The 19470-nt window shown below is 41.8% G+C and overlaps 2 protein-coding genes and 1 long non-coding RNA gene across 8 annotated transcripts in view; 2 read left to right on the top strand and 1 right to left on the bottom strand.

The window, feature by feature from the left end:
- Positions 1-11036, top strand: part of dock3 (dedicator of cytokinesis 3) — a 43365-nt gene extending 32329 nt beyond the window's left edge. Inside the window, exons 34-54 of one of the 4 annotated variants that reach the window (XM_088363694.1) lie at positions 124-150; positions 228-323; positions 708-768; positions 849-942; positions 1409-1557; positions 2200-2286; positions 2387-2491; positions 3162-3303; positions 3562-3728; positions 4708-4794; positions 4907-5086; positions 5152-5235; positions 5633-5749; positions 6323-6465; positions 7059-7200; positions 7297-7378; positions 7548-7663; positions 7760-7844; positions 7911-8033; positions 8121-8203; positions 8573-11036. In XM_088363694.1, coding sequence (XP_088219820.1) covers positions 124-150; positions 228-323; positions 708-768; positions 849-942; positions 1409-1557; positions 2200-2286; positions 2387-2491; positions 3162-3303; positions 3562-3728; positions 4708-4794; positions 4907-5086; positions 5152-5235; positions 5633-5749; positions 6323-6465; positions 7059-7200; positions 7297-7378; positions 7548-7663; positions 7760-7844; positions 7911-8033; positions 8121-8203; positions 8573-9175 — 2773 coding nt within the window. In that variant the 3' untranslated portion in view covers positions 9176-11036. Of the gene's footprint in view, positions 1-123; positions 151-227; positions 324-707; positions 769-848; positions 943-1408; positions 1558-2199; positions 2287-2386; positions 2492-3161; positions 3304-3561; positions 3729-4707; positions 4795-4906; positions 5087-5151; positions 5236-5632; positions 5750-6322; positions 6466-7058; positions 7379-7547; positions 7664-7759; positions 7845-7910; positions 8034-8120; positions 8204-8572 lie in introns of all 4 variants that reach the window. The other 3 variants (XM_088363687.1, XM_088363680.1, XM_088363673.1) reach the window with 3 other exon arrangements.
- A 282-nt stretch (positions 11037-11318) lies between these two features.
- LOC148401796 (uncharacterized) overlaps positions 11319-19470 on the top strand; it is a 39371-nt gene continuing 31219 nt past the window's right edge. The window contains exon 1 of the long non-coding RNA XR_015854664.1: positions 11319-11461. This is a non-coding gene — a long non-coding RNA (uncharacterized LOC148401796). The remainder of the gene's footprint in view (positions 11462-19470) is intronic.
- Positions 12004-19470, bottom strand: part of pcbp4 (poly(rC) binding protein 4) — a 41169-nt gene continuing 33702 nt past the window's right edge. For all 3 annotated transcript variants that reach the window (XM_088363713.1, XM_088363702.1, XM_088363719.1), the window contains 2 exons: positions 14783-14952; positions 12004-12950 (listed from right to left, as the gene is read on the bottom strand). In XM_088363713.1, coding sequence (XP_088219839.1) covers positions 12605-12950; positions 14783-14952 — 516 coding nt within the window. In that variant the 3' untranslated portion in view covers positions 12004-12604. The remainder of the gene's footprint in view (positions 12951-14782; positions 14953-19470) is intronic.

Genomic DNA, 19470 nt, shown 5'->3' with positions numbered 1-19470 from the left:
TTTATTTTACTTCTGTCACCTAGCGCTTTCTCATGTGGGGTTCAGTTGGTCTTTTAATTAGCGAAGACTGTGCTTTTTGATCTGCTCAGCTGAATAAAATTTGTCTTTTTTCTTTTACCCTAGGACCCAGCTTTTCGGACCTTACCCAAGGTAAGTTACACAACTACCACAATTAAAAGATCTGCTTGCATCCTCACTAAGACCATGTGACCTTCGTTTGTGTTCAGTCTACTGGAGAAGATAGAGCAGGAGACCTGGAGAGAGACGGGCATCTCATTTGTCACATCGGTCACAAGACTTGTAGAACGACTGCTGGACTACAGGTAAACTAAAAGAGTCACGGTGACTACATGGGCAAAAGTATTGGGACACATGGTTGGAAAAAACAGCAGTAACAATAGATGAAACAACAGTGTTGCGTTTTTAGGAGTTTTCACTTTTGTTTGAACGGGTTAGACATCTATCTCCCCTTGCGTGCCTGAATGTGTGCAGTGTGCAATAGAAACCTACACAGCACTTTGTTAACTGAATTCCCACTTGAGGGTTTTTAAATCAGCTCGCAAAAAATGGTGGGTGTCTTTGGGACCTTTTGTTCATTAATCCAGAAGATCGTTTATTTCAATTGGGAAGCTTAGCTGTGTTTGATGGTTTCAGTCTGCTTCGAATACTGTAATTAATTAATAACACTATTCGTTTTGTTTCTTTAGGGACTGCATGAAAGGAGATGAAGCAGAGAACAAAAAAATGGCCGGCTCCGTCAACTTTACGGTAAGACATCATTTTAATAGCGTTACAGTGCCTCCGTGTCAATGGACGTTTTCAAAGGAACTTTCTGAACTCGAATTAAGAATTTCTACAAATCGGAAGTCAACAAGGAGGACATGTACATCCGTTACATCCATAAGCTGTGTGACCTGCACCTCCAAGCAGAAGACTTCACAGGTATCGGAAATACTTCCTTAATTCATGTCACATTTGTGGAATTCTAGTTTGAATTTATTGCCATAGAAAACCTCTGAGAAACATATTTTACTAGGAATCTAAATTTGAAAAAGTGAAACACAAATCCTAACTTGACCATAATGTTAAATGCAGTTCATTTAAAAAAGTGCAGTGTACTACGTGTGACAAAGTACAGAAGCTGTTGGCTATCGAGCGGATAGATATAATTTCATTTGTGAAGCTGAACTTTGCTCCTCTGGTTATTAATTCAGCCAAAGACAGTTGCTACGTTCCAGGCGGCTTCTGACATCTGTTCACAAAAATATGGGCCAGTATGTCTACCAGGTTCCGACACGCTCTGGTGGCCAGTCTGTGCAAACTCTCTGACATGTGTTGGTATTGCGGCCCAACAGATGTGACAACAGTGCCCATTTTCTCACCCTGAACTGCGTATCATTGCTGACAGAGGCCGCGTTCACGCTGTTACTCTACTGGGAGCTGCTCCATTGGGAGGACCGGCCTCTGAGGGATTTTCTCCACTACCCTTGCCAGAGCGAGTGGCAACGCAAGGAGAACCTGAGTCGAAAAATTCTTCACTACTTCAACAAGGGCAAGGTAAGGCAACCTTGAGCTTTAGCACGCAGACAATGGAACTTGGAATTCCTTTCTGACATGTATCGACCTTAAGAGATTAATCTGAATCTGAATCTGAAGAAAATTCGACAACAAACAAAACATGGTGGCCCTCAAGTACAACAGTCATCCATCATCATTGCTTTCCGCTGTTTGGGTGAGAGCTCGGTGCTACTTACGTGAATAAGAAAAGTTTCTGCCAAGTATCTATCTCATCATGAGGTGAATGACGAGGAGTAATAAACAGGAAAACACGGAGAAGCCATGCTGACTGCTAACATATTGTAAAATCTAATAACATCTGAAACATCACCATCATGATGGAGCTGTTGTTCCCTTCAATCTCTCCTTCCTAGCCAGTATTCATCCACAAAATATAATTATTTTCAAGGGCTCTGCACTAAACTAAATCTCTCAGGAGCAACTTAGAAGAAAATTATGGCAAGACCTAACCAACCACTGTGCTGCCATCTGGATAAACTAGATCAAGTCCATTTCCTACTATCAGTAGGCTAAGTTAGTTATATGGTTTCGAAGAAATTGCCTTCATAGCTTTTACAGCTTTTTGTGCTCAGCGATACCATTTGTAGAAGTATTGGAATTTCCTTGTTTGTGGTCCCGCAGTGTTGGGAATACGGCATCTCTCTGTGTCGGGAGCTGGCTTTCCAATATGAGACGTTGTATGATTACCAGAGCCTCAGCTGGATACGGGTAAGTCAAGTCTGTGTGCTTCCTGCTTGTGCTCTCATTGCCAAAGAAGCATTTGGCCTCTGATGACCACATGTGACTTGCCATTTTCATCCCGTGTCAGAAAATGGAGGCGGCCTACTATGACAACATTATTGAGCAGCAACGCATTGAACCAGAGTTTTTCCGAATGGGATTCTATGGCAGGAAGTTTCCCTTCTTCCTCAGGGTAAGTCTTTCTGACGACGAGAGAATGTCACAAAAGGTGAAGGAAGGGAAGACATATAGCGACAGCTTTAATGAAATATTTTCTCACAATTTTTTTATATGTGTGTGTGTGTGTCATCTTCTTGTACAGAAATTAGAACTAAAACAGTCAAGTAGAATGTGTCAAAATATTACCCTTTTTGTTTTTAAATGTAGAAAAACAGTTTAATAAAAATCATCAGATTGTTTTTTTATTTATATTTATGATTAAATTAATGTAAAAAAGATTTGTAGTTGAATGGTACAAGTTACAGTATAACATTTTTATGATTAGATAAAATATTAATTATACCATTTTTAAATGCAATTTTTTAATGATTTTTATATTATTTTCATGATTTCTTTCATTTAACACAATTAGATATGACTCTGACACTAAGTATTTTTTTTAAATAAAATATGTTTACCTGCTTCCCACATGTTGACGTGCACCCTATTCAAATATTTATAGCACCAAGTGACATGGCCCCTCTTCCCCGCTTGAAACGAAAAGAACATTTTGCATTTGTATTTTAAAATATTTTGTTTAATATTTATGAGCTCATGGGTGCTGTTAAAGATGTTCCTCTTCTTCCTCAAGTTGAGCCGTGTGTCACTCTTGCAAATGCGACAATTGGTTTCCCTCTTTACAGAACAAAGAGTTTGTCTGTCGTGGCTATGACTACGAACGGCTGGAGGACTTCCAGCAAAGGATGCTGGGAGAATTTCCGCAAGCCATCGCCATGCAGCATCCCAACCAACCCGACGACACCATTCTGCAGAGCGATGCACAGTGTATCCCACTCACTGTACTGTGGCCTTGTGTTTGTCAGACAGTGACTCATAGAAGTAATGTCATAATAAGAATTCCAATATATAAGATGATATAACCCCTTTGCTATTTCTTCTAAAACTGGAAGTTGAATGATGAGAACGGTTTCCATGTTGCAACATTTATGGATCTGACTGTCTAAAGAGGAAAGTATATCAATACAAGTAATAGTGTAATGTACTTCCTGCCTGTCAGCGTGTTCCTTGACACTCAGCTTGTAGATTTGCAGATCTATGCGGTGACACCAGTGTCAGATATCTCAGATGTGCCTCAACTGGAACGTGTGCCCGAGAGGATCAAGAGCTTTTACCGCATAAACAATGTCAGCCGTTTCCACTATGACAGGCCTTTCCACAAGGGCCCCAAGGACCGCGAAAATGAGTTCAGGGTACGGTGAGGTTGTCGTGCTCAGAATTTAGATGTAGCACTACTTGAAACAGAGAATGCTCTCGCTCTTTTGAGTGAGGCCCAGTTGCTTCAAAAGGAGGAAGTGACACCTCTCTGTGGTCAGCAATGCAAACTGCAGCGGCAGTGCCTGACCGTGAAGAAGTGCTGTGCTCAGCAAAAATGACTACCGCACAGTACATCATCTCCTTTGATATGCAAGAAGGCTTAAATCCATTTGTCAGAGAAGACAAACACAATCGATTTGGAAATTTTGATGATGATTAAACTCACATAAAAGAAGAATGTGAGCCACAACAGCACGGCTACGAATTAGATAACATATCGATTTTATCTATTTTGATTTGAGAGAGACAACAGATTGTGAGAACACATTTTCATTCGCAATGCGGATCTAAAATAAAGCAAAATACATATTTAAATAGTGTATATTTGAGATTAGTGATGAAATTACAAAATTAAAGTCAATTATGACCAATATTAATATTTATTTTAACCATGTTGAGTGCAGATGCGGTCACTTTTGGCATCAACTGCAGTGATGCAATGTAGCAAGAAAATTGTTTTAGCTGGGAAATTAAGACAGCTGTAGTTTTGGACAAAATTTAAAATACAAAAAAAGAACTACAGTCAGTAGGCTATAATGTAAATAGCATTTTTATCAGCATTCATTTTCAAGAAAAGAAAGCACAATTGATAAATGATCATTCAGACTTTATTCAATTTGGATAAGAATTTACAATAATTTCATTTTATTTTTTTACTTTGGGTTGCTCGTGCTTCCTACCTTGAAGTTCAGAAACGGCATGTTTTTTGGAGAACACATGGCACAGTGACCTAAATATGAATCCAAGAGCGCATGCTGGCCAACTAATGTGGGGTGCTCAACAGGACTGCTAGCCCATTTCTCCACTATTAAAATTTTTACTATTTTAATGCATGGTGTCTGCTTATTCCAACAGAGCCTGTGGATTGAGAGAACAACTCTAATCCTCTCCCGCCCTCTCCCGGGCATCTCTCGCTGGGCCGAGGTGGAAAGGAGAGAAGTGGTGAGCAACACGTGTCGTGTTTACTTGAACTTTTCTTGAGGATCAATAATCATTATTCTTCTGCTCCTCAACTCATATAAATGGAAAAAAAAAACTATACCTGTACTTGCAGGTGGAGGTGAGCCCTTTGGAGAATGCCATCTACGTGGTGGAAAATAAAACCCAGGAGTTGCGCACTCTGATCAGCCAGTATCAGCACAGACAGCATCACGGCAACATCAACCCACTCAGCATGTGCCTCAACGGGGTCATAGACGCCGCGGTGAACGGAGGCATCGCCAGATACCAAGAGGTAGACACGAAGCACTGGCTCATGCGTGGAATTGTCCTGACCAGCGACACCTGCCTCTTCAACAGGCATTCTTCGACAAGGACTACATCAGCAGTCACCCTGAGGACACGGAGAGGATCACCCACCTCAAGGACCTGATGCAGGAGCAGGTCAGAATTTCTAATGTCAAATAATGCCCAATCTAAATTTCCTAGTTTTCGAAATGTCTTCTTTTTTATTGATCAGCCTGCAAGAAAATGAGTGATGTAGGAGAGTCACTTTTGTTACAGGGTCATTTTTTTCCAAATTCTGCTTCAATAACAGGTGCAGAAAAAAATATATATAGTTTTTCAAGTGCCAAACATTTAACAGAATTTTCAATCATAGAATGCTAATCTTTTGTCTAAAATGAATTTGATAATTGTTATTTTCATGTACAATTAATAACTTTAAACACGCATTTTGTTACTTGCTGTCGACTGAAAATGACATCACTGTTGCCCAAAGCTCAGGTAGCGACCAATCAGCAATCATGAAGTATCCCTTTAAATACCTTTCTTACTGCAGGTGCACATTCTTGGAGTGGGTCTGGCTGTTCATGAGAAGCTGGTCCACCCGGAGATGCGTCCACTGCACAAAAAGCTGGTGGACCAGTTCCACATGATGAGGACTGGATTGCACCATGTGAGTTACAGCTGGGACAAATTGACACCTTGCCTTTTCTTGCGGTCATACAATATTGGCTTCCCATAGGGCTGTGCAATTGATTTGTTTTAAATCGTAATCACGATTTTAGCTGCCAAGCCAGTCATGTCAAAAGAAGAAAATAACTGCAAAAAAATTGGAGCTCACGATCATAAAGGACAGGAGTTAGTGTTTCAAAAAGGATCATTATCCATTGTCTGGACTTGTTTCAGATTCAGAAATGACATTACATACGATAACTGCATATTTGTTCAATTAGCCCTTTTTTTTATAGTGTTTATTCTAATATGATAACCCGTTTATTTTAAAGTTAAATTTTACCTGAAAACTGTATTCGTTTTATTTTTGAAAAATTGTTCAGTAAAACTGTGGATGTTTTCCTTAACATGGATAATTTTGAATAATAATCTTGATTACAATATTAAACAAAAAAAACTTATTACGGCTATCATTTTGGCCATAATTGTGAAGTGGATTAACGAATTAAAAAAGAAAAACTCTCTAATTAGCATGTTGACATTAGCACGTGAGCAGTGTAAATATTCAGAGTAGTATATTTTTGGGACACAGCAGGGTGTGCCCGGCGTGGATCGATTTGGCCCTGCTGTCTGCTCCGGGGTCAATTCTCCCAGAGGCGTCCTGTCCTCCCACAGCCACATGAGCCCCGAGAGTCTGCGGCTCATACACAGACACAGGTCAGTTACCTAACACACATTCACAATCAAGTCTCTCCTGGTATTCGGATGAAGGGTTTCAGAAAATTTCATTGACCCTTAAAATGGAATACAGTCGTCCCTTGCTATATCACGGTTCACGTTTTTCTGATTTCGTGCATCGTGGGATTTTGCTGTGATTATTTTTTCCACACGCGCTGTTGCCGCTGAATCATGTAAGCAATAAGTGCAAGCAAGGGGGAAAGAGTGTGTAAAAGGCAGAGAACGTCCAAAGTTTAGGATCATTTCACACTTGATAAAAGAAGCTCAAGTGCAATGTAACTTTTGCAAAGGAAAAGTGGCTTAATTTCACGGTTGGGCAGCTTACTTTAAACATTTTTGAATTTGGATACAGTCACTATTAAATATTGTCAGAACGCAATGTAATCCAAGTACCATAATATTCAAGTAATGTAATGCATTTTGTTTAGTTTTAATTATATTTTGCAAATATACTAATTAAGACAAAATCAATTCAATTAACCATCAATAAAATCCAATGTATTTACAGGACAGCTGTCTATAGAACAGAATTTAAGTCCCAGATTTGCTCTTTATCCATCTGTCTCCTGCAGCCCTCTGAACCTGCAGGGTTTGATTCGTCACTCGTCCTCCTCTCTGTCCTCTCACACTTCGAGCGAGACAGGACCGGTAAACCTCGCCATAATGACAGAGGGTCTCATGGGGGAGCACCCCGAGGAGTCCATACACATGCAGGTAATGCTTGAAATGCAACAAAATGACTCTGACTGCACTTTCTACAATTTAATTTTGAAAAAATTATCCTGCGTTATTCTCATCCATGCTTCACAGCCGAGCCCTTCGTCCTCAAGCCTGAGCTCGATACGTTCTAACTCCTCCCAAATTATAAACTCTGCTCCCTCGAGTGCCAGAGGTATGTATGGTTGTAACCGATTGTGGCTTCATGATAGCTTTGCATGATATAGGAGTCTATTGTATGACATTTCACAATGGGAGCAAATAAACTTAAAAGCGGAACTTTTCTGGTCTGGCTGCTTTGGTAGCCTTTACATTTCACATGTACGGATTTTTCTATTTTGCAGGCTCGCCGTCCTTGCCTGACAAGGCCAAACACAACCGGGAAGTGATGATCCTGCTGCCATCTCATCGTGAGCGGGTCAACAACTCTCTGTACTACAACTTGGCGGAAAATGGACAGGTAGGATGCAATGAGTCCAGATCACATGAGGGACAAACAGCAGACTATTTGAGAAAATAGCACAGCCTCTGACACAATATTTGTCATCTTGGATAGAATAACCACATGCAGCGTGCCTTACTGCAACAAGTCAGCCCCTGCAAGCCGTGTACAGATCCTCACATGACTCTGCCGGAGAAAGGTGCTTGCGAAACATTTGTACAATGTGTTATTTGCAAGCAAGATGACGCCTTTCTACTGCCTACAGTGTTTCCCAATGCTCCCGGCAGCTGGAACCTGGATGGGGAGAACAGGGACCAGGTGTCCTACATGCCAACTTCGACTGGAGGTGTAATTATGCCGCCCATCCCTCCAAGATCTTTCCCACCAGGTACGTGTCCCATTTACAGCAGCGATCATGCTCAATCTTGAAAAAGATGCTTCGTCATGTCGGATTTTTTTTTTTTTCTTCTTCTAGGACACTTCCTGATGCAATGTGACACATTTAACCCCCAAAACAGCGACCCTCCCCCTGCCCTGCCTGTGCGTTCACTTCGAAAGGTACAAACCCGGGATGGGCATTATGCATATATTCATTCTCTACAAAATTATAAAAATATTTCTGTGTGTCTTGAACACGTTATTTGGATTTAAGTTATTTCATATGATTGGTTTTAGCATTTTTGGAATGAATTAATTCTGAACACTACATTCTGATTTTTATGATGTACATATTATTTAGTTGGTTTTTTTTACATTAAACAAGGTAAAAGTTCTGACATGATTTACCTTGGTGTCATATTTGGATCACAAAATGCTATCTTCATCCTAATCAATACACCTTTGACGTCAGTCACAATAATGAAGTCGTGGTGGCGCTCCAGGGTTGAGTTGTTCTTAACACGTGCCTGTTTGTCTCTCTCCCTCCAGTCGCCCCTCCACCCAATTCCCGGTTCCCCCACCAGCCCTCAGTCAGCTTTGGGGGGCAGTAACTCCACCCTGTCTGGCAGCGCTAGCAGCGGCGTTTCCTCCCTGAGCGAGAGTAACTTCAGCGGCCAGTATCCTGATCCGGGCCCCATCAGGAATGACGCCTTGGAGCCCCTCCCCAGCCACCTGTGGTCACCCCCTGATGAGTACCTGGCCTCTTCCTACCTGCACATTCACTACGGCACCCCAGAAATGGAGTCGGTGGACCCGGTCCGCCCTTTCCACTACCGCAGCCCCGCCTCGCACCCTCACTCCCATCCTCACACGCACGCTCACTCGGGGCTTGACGGCCACTCCCACGGGCCGGCGCCTCATCATCACCCACCCGTCCACGGGCCCCATCACATCCCCTATCGCAGGCCCCAGCCCCCTGCCATCCCGCCCAAACCCTACCTGCGGGAGGGCTGCATCCCGGAAGAGGATCTGCAGCCTCAGCCCATTCCGCTGCCCCGCAGGATCTTCCACTCCCCCCACGGGCACAGGGACGAGCAGGGAAAGCATCCCTGGGAGCAATGCATCAGTGAGGAGCACGAGGAGGCGCAGTGATCCCCATCTTCCCTTCGTGCGCATTGCGTGAAAGTAGTGGGGAAACGTCCGACATGAAAGCATGTTCCTCGCTGTGTTTTTAATTCAGTGCGCATGGGGGCGAGGGCGGGGCCGAGTGGCTCGTTTAAAAAAAAAAAAAAAAAAAAAGAACAGGAGCCGCTGACTAACGAGCCAGCGAAAACATCTTGATTGTACACAGTTGTACAACTTGTCTGTGAGCATGTTTTCCATCTGAGAATAATTCGACAAGCGTTTTGTGAAGTCTAGCGACCATGATCATGCAAGTGCAGGACGAACTCACAACGCAGCGTTAGGTGGTTGGCTATTCACAGTGAAGTGACTTCTGCTTTTAATGCTTCACATCCAGGAATTCTTATTTTGATAAATTTGCTACATGATAGTGTTTTCAAAGGCTTCATATTGTACATCCATTACACTGTTAAGTGCTCCTTAATAGTGACTCATGACTGGAATGACGCTCTCTTTTCCGATAAGACGTCGAGCAGGTTGCGAAGATCGGACCGCCATCTCAAGGGACTGACTACTCTCCATCCGTACCGTGCGTATGGAAACCCACGTGAATGTAATTCCCGATGATCAACTTGTACAAGTTGCAGACCTGATGATTCAGATTTTTCTTTTTTGTCGAAGTGCTTTGATTTGAATCTTTGTTGTGGACCTAAAATAATACGTGGCGAGGAACGGCTATAGGCTGACAGGCTGCCTGGAATGAATCACTCCCAAAACTGTCAATGTGACTTGTTCTCAGTGAATGAAGGCTGGAAGGACTCTCCACTTCACACCTCTTGTCTGTCACGCTTTCTGCTCCCCTCTCCTTTCCTCTATCAGATCCTGTTAAACAGTGAGGGCTAAACCTGGATGATGACACTGTCAAGCCCCTGATCCACTCAGAAAGTGTTGCAATCGCCTACTTGCCTTAAGCGCAGTCACATACAGTTTGACCTTTCATCTGGACTCTAAGCTCTTCTCTGTGTTCACTCCTTTGACGGAAAAAAATAAATCCGCTTAGTGATGGTTTTTTTTTTTTTGCTTTGGTTTTGCGTTGTGGTTTTGTTCGTAGTGCTGATATTTCTTATCCTACCTGCGGTTCTGCTCTTCTCGGTCACGGCCTGTTACGTACAAACCAATAGCGTATCAGACAGAGAACAAGCATTTGTTTCAATGCAATGGCTAAGGAAAGTGATGTTGAACTTTTTCCTTTTTTTTCCCTTGGTGTTTTATTGGGCAGGTGGAGGCTTCGTGTTACTGTACATTGCATCTCCAGCTGACTAGACAACATCTATTTTTGTATGTGAGATCATCAGTGGTGTGAGCTTCTTTACAAAGGGCCCTCGTACTGCTCGCCTTGCTGTACTTTGTATGGAAATGAGCCTGAGGTTAGATATAGACACCGTGCGAGTATCGACGGAGGAGGAGAACTACGGAATGAGTCGATACTCAAACCATAGGAACAATTCCGATTTTCCAATGTAAATTCTGTTACTGTACATACAGCGGTATTGTGAGATATTTTTGAGAATTATTGCAGACACCCCCGAAAAAGATTTATTGTTGTTTCCGTGTATATACATGTACTCCAGAGATCAATGTAATTGATAAATATCTATAATCAGTGTTTGAAAAAGGAAGAATCCATTAGACTGTGGGTGTCTCCACCGTTCTTGACTATGAGTCTCATATAAATAATTTATACACTTTTCAATGTGCTTTCCTGTACATATGGTGTTAGCATGATCGGACAGTGTTTGGTTGTAAAAGTGGTTTTCCTACTCCCATAACTGCTGTGGTATGGAATTCATTCACAATACCAAACAATAAAGACAATCTTTTATCAGCATCACCAACTGGCACCCACTTTGTCTTTGCATGGCTAAGAGAAGTAGCCTGGCCTCACGAGTAGGGGGGGTACTGTTCAAATACTTTTGAGTTCCTGAAAATGGGCTGTAATTTCTATCCGTTCGAATAATTAAATCTGAAAGTCTAGAATCCACTCATTGTCACATCAACTAACAGGTAGAGATCATTCAGTCAAAATATCCACTAGTCCCTCTCCAGAGCTGCAGGGGGCAGAGATAAAAGAGGCACATCACTAACCACCAAACTTCTTGTCAGATGCCAGGGACGGCCATATTGCCTACAGACCAGCATGTGAGCTGGGGGAACAAACCAGGGAAAGCCTGCTAGTGAAAGAAAGAAAAAGGTCCACAGCAAAAGCAAAGACAAACAACCCAAAGAGACTCCTCAGTTCCTGGTCACACGCAACTGGTAGGAAATATTGTTTTAAGTTTGGTTGATGCTTAGTTTGTTTGTTTGAAATGTTTGGTTTGAGTTACAAGCTGTGTTTATCTGAACTTTGAGTGGCTCAATCAATTTGAAGTATTCACTAAGGCAAAGTGGATGTTTATGTTTGGCATATGTATGCTTATGTTTAAACCCTCAGGTAAGTTGCTTATTTACTTTTACTTATGCTTCATATTTTCCTGGTCGCCTCAATGCTTGCCATCCAAAATGGATTTGGTCAGGATGGTGAAGCCAATGAATGAACTGTCAACATAGTGAGTAAAATTACTTATGTAGATATTTACATCAATGGCTTGACAGACCAAAAAGGTTTTATGTTGTGCATTGCTACTTTCATCAACTTGTTTCCCAAACAAGTGGCATTTCTGGGAGGTGAATTTCAGAAAGTTTCAGAACTGTTCATTTCACAGTCTTTGTGATGCTGTCAACCTAAGAGATGAAGAAAATGTATTCCACTGTTGAATGCATCCTATGCATCAAGGACAAAAAAAAGGACAAAAAACACATCAGGAAAAAGAGACTTTTAATACATGTAACAATGCTAATAAATAAAGATTAAACGAGTGCACAATCAAAATAAAATCCAACCAAATGAACAAAATACTGAACGGTCAAGTACGGTACCTCAAAAAGAAAATCCCCCCAGACATTTACAAATTTTCTTAAAAACTTCCAGAGGCAAACATAGACATTGTATAAAAGCATCTTACAGTAGAGCATTTTGTCATTTGATTATAGTACTTTACAAATTATTGAAGGATAAATACTTATGGCTGACCTCCAACATGAGACGCACATGTGAAAAGGTGTTTCCACATGTGTCTCTCAGATGAGCTTCAAGCCCTTGTACACGTTTGAAAAGATCGATAACAGTGAAGTGACGATGACGGCGGCCCACCAATTGACGTGAAACTCACATTTGACTTATATATCTGTAAATGATTTTGAAAAGCTTTACTCTGTTGGTCTCTTCTCTGTTGGTGCATCGCAGAATCAAAGTCAAGGGCGTGTCTGCCCAAGGATATGGCTACATCAGGCGTTTGCGGAAAGAACACTCAACTTCCGTCCTTCCGTCGGCCCCACGGTTGCGGAGGCGCAGAGGCGTCATCAGTAGGGTGCAAACTTCTGTCTCTCTGGCTTTTTGATGCAGTTGGCTGAGGAGATTTTGGCCGTGTAGGCCGCCAGAGTGGTGTGGGACGGCGCCGCCGTAACCGCCACGGCCGGGGCGGGGCCGGACAGAGTCAGAAAAGGGATGGACTTCATCCCCAGCAGGCCCGAGAGGGGCACGGCGCCGTAAGGGGCGCCCATCATGTGAGCCGGGGTCAAGGCGCCCACGGTGGCCAGGGTGGGCGCGGGTGAGGCGGCCGGGGACGCTGGCTGAGTGAAGGCCATGTTGAGGTCGACGGGAGACGACATGGTGGAAGCCTGGGCTGTGGATTTGGCCGTTTCTAAACTGCGAGGGCAGACGGGAGGAAAAATGAAGACATGCGGCAGAGTCTGCATTTGGAATGTATACATCATTGACGATCGTGTTAAGTTAATCATGGCGGACCCCATTGCCATCATGAGAAGAAATTGATTCATTCTGCAGCCCTAGTTGATCGAATGGAAAAATATGTGAAGGCTCCAAAAGTAAAACTGAAAAAGTGGCGCCTTGAGTGTATAATTTGGTCTTTCACCACACTCAAATTCTTCCCCATTGTTTTCTCATTGCAATGAAATCCCTCGAATCTGTTCCGGCCTCTCTAAAAACTAAAAATAGTGTGATGTTAATGTGGTTTTTCACAGAAACTCCTTTTTAAAAGCTTGCATAATTGAATACAAATAAAAAGTCAGTCATACTCTCTTGTTTAGTTCTGCTGCTCATTCTGGTGTTCGAGCCTTGGCCACTTGCGGGCAGTATAAGACAGACAGACTGATTGTACTAACAATCTCCTGTCTCTGCTTCTCAGTATGGCAGTAAAATTGGTTGTTCTTCTCAGAGGATAAAGAATATATGCCTGTTGATATTGTTACATGGTGTGTCAACATGTTTCAGCACTGTGTTGCTTAAACAGCATGGCCCCCAAATAGATGCTAACTGATAGCCCATGTGCCTATGGAGTTTCCCATTGTATGTTGCTAGGTGGGTACTTGAAATGGAAGAGAAAATTATTTGAGTCCTAACAAGAAAATTTGTACTGGAAAAACAAAAGACAAAGCAAGATCAGAGATGATTTATCCAATTTTTTTTTAGGCTTTGAATTATCACCAGACATATGGGTGGGCAGGCTGATGATCTTGGCAGATTTCACATGCTGCGTGCATCTCAAGCTGAGGGAATGCTCTAGATTTTTTCGCTCGCCCTATCAAAGTGGTAGAGAGGCACGCGAGAGTGCCAGCATCTCCCCATCAGTGTTCATTAGTCAGGAAATTGCGAGAAAATGCATTTATAATCCTGCTACACGCACACACACACCATGCCTTGTCTTCAAGGCTTTCATTAAAGTGCCAAACATTTTTTTTTTCATTTCCTACCAGATACAAAGCAACATATTTTTAGTACAGTAGTCTGGAGTCGCACATGTTTTATCAGGGGAAACAATATCATTATTATTACGGTATTTGATCAAATAGGTATTGTTCTGTGCAGAAGCGCATTTCTATTACACCCACAAAAAATCTTCACATTATTGTGACATGATGAATGTCATGTTTGTGATAAGTGTTACTTTTCACATAATACCTTCACATTTTAATGTGTTAATATGATTAATAATAAGTTTGATTTCTGCATTTGGCCAAACAAAACAAAGCAGTATCTTTTGGTTCAGGTCACAGCTACTATCTAGGTATTTTTACAATCTTTTTAAACGTTTGACCTTTTCATTTTTCATTTTTTACAGAACAGCACAGTTACGTTATGTACATAGTTACTTTACTAGCCAACCTTCCCTAGTAAAATATGATATCGAACTTTTTTTATGATGTGGCAACAATACGAATCCATACCTTTTTGTAAAGTTCTGTTTTTTCATTTCTTTTTTTTTTAGTCTCACATCTTACAGGGCTTCGTGATCTCAAGTCATGGTTGACTGAGTCATACAAGATGTGAGCTACATTCTAAAATTTCTTTCCATCAAAAACCGCAATACGTTTGCTCTTCCCCTGGGGGTTAATTACCGGCCAAACCAGGACGTAGCTCATTATCACTTATGACTACAGAATGACCTTTGACCCTTTTAAAGGGATGCATTTCCCCCCAGGCTTTCCCTGCGATTCATTCAATTACGTGCTAGCCCTTACCAGGACGTTATGAGGTACTGGGCCAAGTTGATGCTGACTGGGGTTCCTGTGATAGTGACATGGCGGTCACTTGTCCCGTCCAGTTGGCTGCCGATCTTGATCTGGGCCCCTGACACCTGCCTGATCTCGTTGATCTTAGTGCCCTGACGGCCGATGATGGAGCCGATCAGCTAAGAGAGAAGAAAAAAAAAGGGAAGATTGACATGGAGGACATTAGTACAATCATAAATTAATTCTTTGTTCATTGGCCTAATGACAAGGATGGCAACAAGTGTAGAAAAAGAATAAATAGGAGTAAAATGTCACTCTCTAATGTTGTACTTTATAAAAACATCTAGTAATAAGAATAAAATAGAAAGTAAAGAATTAAACAGTTGGTGCAGCATGATTATTTCATTGCAGCTTCTTCTACTTGGCCACCAGGGTGCAGTACAATAAAGTCATGCAAACACAAACCCAGAGTTTTACAATTGCTTTAATGTGACCCTGTAAAAAGTAATATTAGTTCCTTTCACAAAGGGGGAAGAATGTGTGTATTGATAAATTGCTTGTTCAACTATTTGCATTGATCAAAGGGTTATAACTACTTGACCGATTAATCGGCCAGCCATTTTAATTGATTTACTATTTTGATGTTGGAGCTAAGTTGAAATAAGATGTTAATCTTTGCTATAATAGTCAAATACTATGCCTGTAATTTGTAACTTTATAGTTGTAAGCGATCAGGGACCAGAAAGAAGTTATTTTATTCATTGTAATTTTTTCCCAAATAGTCCATTTAATTGGTTAGGTTGCTTTAAATGCACATGTACTTCTTTTTGTTTGATGTTTAGTTTGACAGTAGACTTCAACCAGAAGTAGGATTAAAGATCTTGAAGTCAATTTATTATTATTATTATTATTTTTTTATATCTGCCAGACTGCTGCTCGTTGTGAAGTCTATGGAGTCGAGCTCACTGCCACCATACAGCGCTTGTGTCTCAAATCTACAGAACAACGGCTCGTATTGTTAGAAATGTAAATTGGGTCATATGAAGGCGCCACTCTACTGATTCTAGGTCCACAATGATCAGGTGGACAAAGATTGTAAATCCAACAAATCCCAATTGAAACCTATGATGATAAATCAAATTGGCAGACAAAAGAAAAACCACTTCAAGTATTGCAATAACATTGTTTTTCCTCAAGTGAGTTGCTCATCCATCCATCAATCATTCATGTCAAAAGCATTTTTTTTACTCTTCCGGGACTTGGCTTAATTGCCTCTGAGTGTGCATGGGCGAAAGAGAAGACAGAAGGCACATTTGCCTCTCATTAATCTGAGTAGCTAAAAGGTTATTGATTTCTCCGAGTGGCGGCGACTTCCCAAACAAATGCCAGAGAGACGCATCTCCACACTAATGGAAAACATGATGGAAAAACAACTCAAATATCTATTAGATGTTTCCCCTCAGCCGGAGAAGGCAACTGGAGACTGAAATTGCGGTGACCTCCAAAATACAAGTACGCATGTGCTGCGTTTCACCCAAAGCGGGGCCCGGCTTACGACTAACAATAGAAATTCAACAGAGGGTGTGTATCAGCTCAAGTGCAGGGTCTCAGAGCTCAGTGGCAGATATACAGCCGGGTGGGGGGAGCATAGAGTGTGTGTGTGCGGCTGGCTATGGGATAGACAGTGATGGAGTACTTGTAGTATGTGTGTGTGTTGGCAGCTTAGCGGCGGCTGACGCAGGGGCTGAAATACACAAACACACGCGCCGCCCATGCCGCTCTTGTTCCTGCGTTTGGCATTCCTTTCGAGAGAGGTAAGCGGCCTGTCGGGCAAAGTCTGATTTGTCACATAGAGGCCAGCTTGCTCTGTCTATCTGGCTATTTTGGGCTCTGGGGTGGTTGGGGGGGCACACAGACCATAGGCTGCCTAAAAAGAGTCACTCTGGAGACAATGGCCAGCACAAAGTCCAAATCACAGCTAACACCTCCACCCACTGAGACTCGCAATCTTCTCTGGCCTTTCACTACAGCTGTCAATAGACGCCAGCTGTCATCAGGTTTGGTGCAAATGACGGTGGCATTCTTTGGAAAAGCTCAAGAGCAGCGATGGGCAACTGGCAACCCACACTCCGAGTGGTTCTAGATTAATTTTTGAAAATATATACTTTTTTTTACTGTAGCAGAGTAGTTTAAGTTGTAATACCAGTGTTCACAACTAGATGGCAGGCATCGCACACCAGCCCCTCCAACCCAAATCTGGCAAGAACAAAGCACAAACAACAGCCCCCACCCAATAACCATTGAGAACTTGTTAGAAGTACATGAGGACAATTTAATAAATTTGTATCCTCCAGAAACCCGGATATATTATTCAACGCTTGACAGTGTTGCAAACGCACATGATGGGTTGGAGATGCGGCTGTTGTGACAGATGGCCGACTGACTCACCATGTAGAAGGACGCTTTGGGGACAAACTTTACTGCCCTATACTGCAACGTGTTCATACAGCCGGTTTATTAATTCCAGGATGACATGAAGGACATTCAGTATGATATTAAATTCTGTTAAGATCTTTGACTTGATTTTATGTGTAAATATGCATAAAAATAAACTGACATGCAGTATTTTGTCCCTATTTAATTTTTCTCACACATCTGGTTTGGAAGTGTGGAGTCCGTTGTAATCCCCACCACAGGCACTGATGGAAAAACTGTGGCCCATTCGGGCATTTAACTTTCCCAGTCATGCTCGAGAGTGTACAATATGCTTGCCGTAAGCGTATTGCTGTCGTATACAGTGTGTCATCCACTTCCTGCTGAGCTAGTCATCGGAGAGGATGCAGGAAGAAGGATGCAATGGTGGTGTGCGCAGCCGTTTCTCTTCTGGCAAACTCTTTGTAGTGCTTAAGTACGCTATCCTGTTCACCATGTGTAAGCACTTTCTCAGTGCATCAGTGTTCATTGCACGGAGCAAATTGTGCGTGATGGGGGCGGGGGTGCACGGGGGCGCCATCCTCCCTATAAGTCCTCTCTTCTGGAACAATGGGAGCTTACAGCTGTCCCTGTCACATAGAGAACTAGTATCCCTCATTCCACCGATGCATTGTTTCGCTCACTGTGGGGATTTACTCCAAAAAACTAAAACAAAAAAAAACCTTCAGACTATTTTAGAAATGTCGCTGAAGGTCTAAAGGTTTGCAACTGTACTCTGCAAAACAGTGCAACCAGGAGTCATCAATCTTGCGATTGTTTTTCCTCTTCTGCTTTGGACAGTGAGCAAAATGATCTTTTTTTTTCCTAGAAACACATGGAAGGTTAAATTGATGCAGGCTAGAATTTACAGAGCTTTTCAAGGGGAAACTTTGGGTAGCTAAACAGAGACGCATTGAGATACAAATTGAATTATTTAAAACTCTATCTCAAATGAGATTTCCCTTTTGAAATGGATGAAAATAACATTCATTCTTTGCAGGCCTCACCCTTTCCAAAAAAAACCAAATTGTAATGAGGCCAAACAGCACTTTTAAATAGTATCAAAAAGCATGAAACAGTTTTTGTCACACCGCATCAGTTGAATGGGGCTACATCTGGTGTGCTTGCCTTGGCCATCTGGGGGCAGTATAAGACAGACGGATGTACATGACCTCCACTGAGACATTTACGGTATAAATCCAATTTGAGTTCCAAGCAATCCTGCCTGGATGTGGCAACCAATCATATTGCAGCGGAGAGTGCCTTTCATAGTCACGCTTCTACACAAGCGTAAAGAGTACACTGCATAAAGGAGATTACTGTTATTGTCTGTCTATGTGTTCTTGCTTTACCGTTTGTGTTCAGTCTGTCGCTTGAAGGGTTAAAGCACGACAACATAGATGCTACATTGTTTCTGTTAGTGGGTTTTAAACATTTGTTTTAGGTATGTGTCAGCATATATATATATATATATATATATATATATATATATATATATATATATATATATATATATATATATATATATATATATATATATATATATATATATACAGGTGAGCTGTAATTTAGATCCAAGTGCAAATAATCCCTAATTCTTCACTTAAAAATATCCCCAGTGACCTCCCAGTTTGCATCTGCCAAAAAGTAAACTCTTACCCTTTGAAGCTACTTATTTGTGACCCAATTTCCAAAGATTTATTTCCTCAGATGAGATGGAGGGAGCTTGCAGCAGAGGATAGTCGGAGAACGAGTGATGCGGCAGCACAATGTTAGGTTTGATCCTTTCATGGGATTGTAAATGTAAAGAAACCAAGAAGACTCCTTCTTTAATCTTTAATCCCCAAAAATTGTGACCAAGATCATAGTCTTCTTCTCACGTGGGATAATGAGGCAGGTTAGGATTAAATTTACAAACTGAGATCTTTTTTTCAACATTTATTATTCTGAATAAATTATGATGTGAATCAAAGGTCTGTAATTTGTGCGCTCAGATTGGCTAACTAAAGAGGGAAAGGATGTTTGTCTGCTTTCTTATTGGCTGTTTTGATAGCAGACAGTTTCTAAGTAGGTCAGGGAACATGAGAGGATTTACACGGCACTCGCAGGAGCCACTGGAAGACACTGCAATGCAGCCCAGACAATCACGCAAAAGGATCCGTATCAACTCTAATCCCTTTAACCTTGGGTTAGGCTGAGGTTAAAATAATGATCATAATTAGCAA

Source organism: Syngnathus floridae, chromosome 2 (genome assembly GCF_059516105.1).
Source record: "Syngnathus floridae isolate MCC-2025c chromosome 2, RoL_Sflo_1.0, whole genome shotgun sequence".
In the NCBI taxonomy this organism is placed as follows: domain Eukaryota; kingdom Metazoa; phylum Chordata; class Actinopteri; order Syngnathiformes; family Syngnathidae; genus Syngnathus; species Syngnathus floridae.
This window is presented reverse-complemented; position numbering and strand designations above follow the sequence as displayed.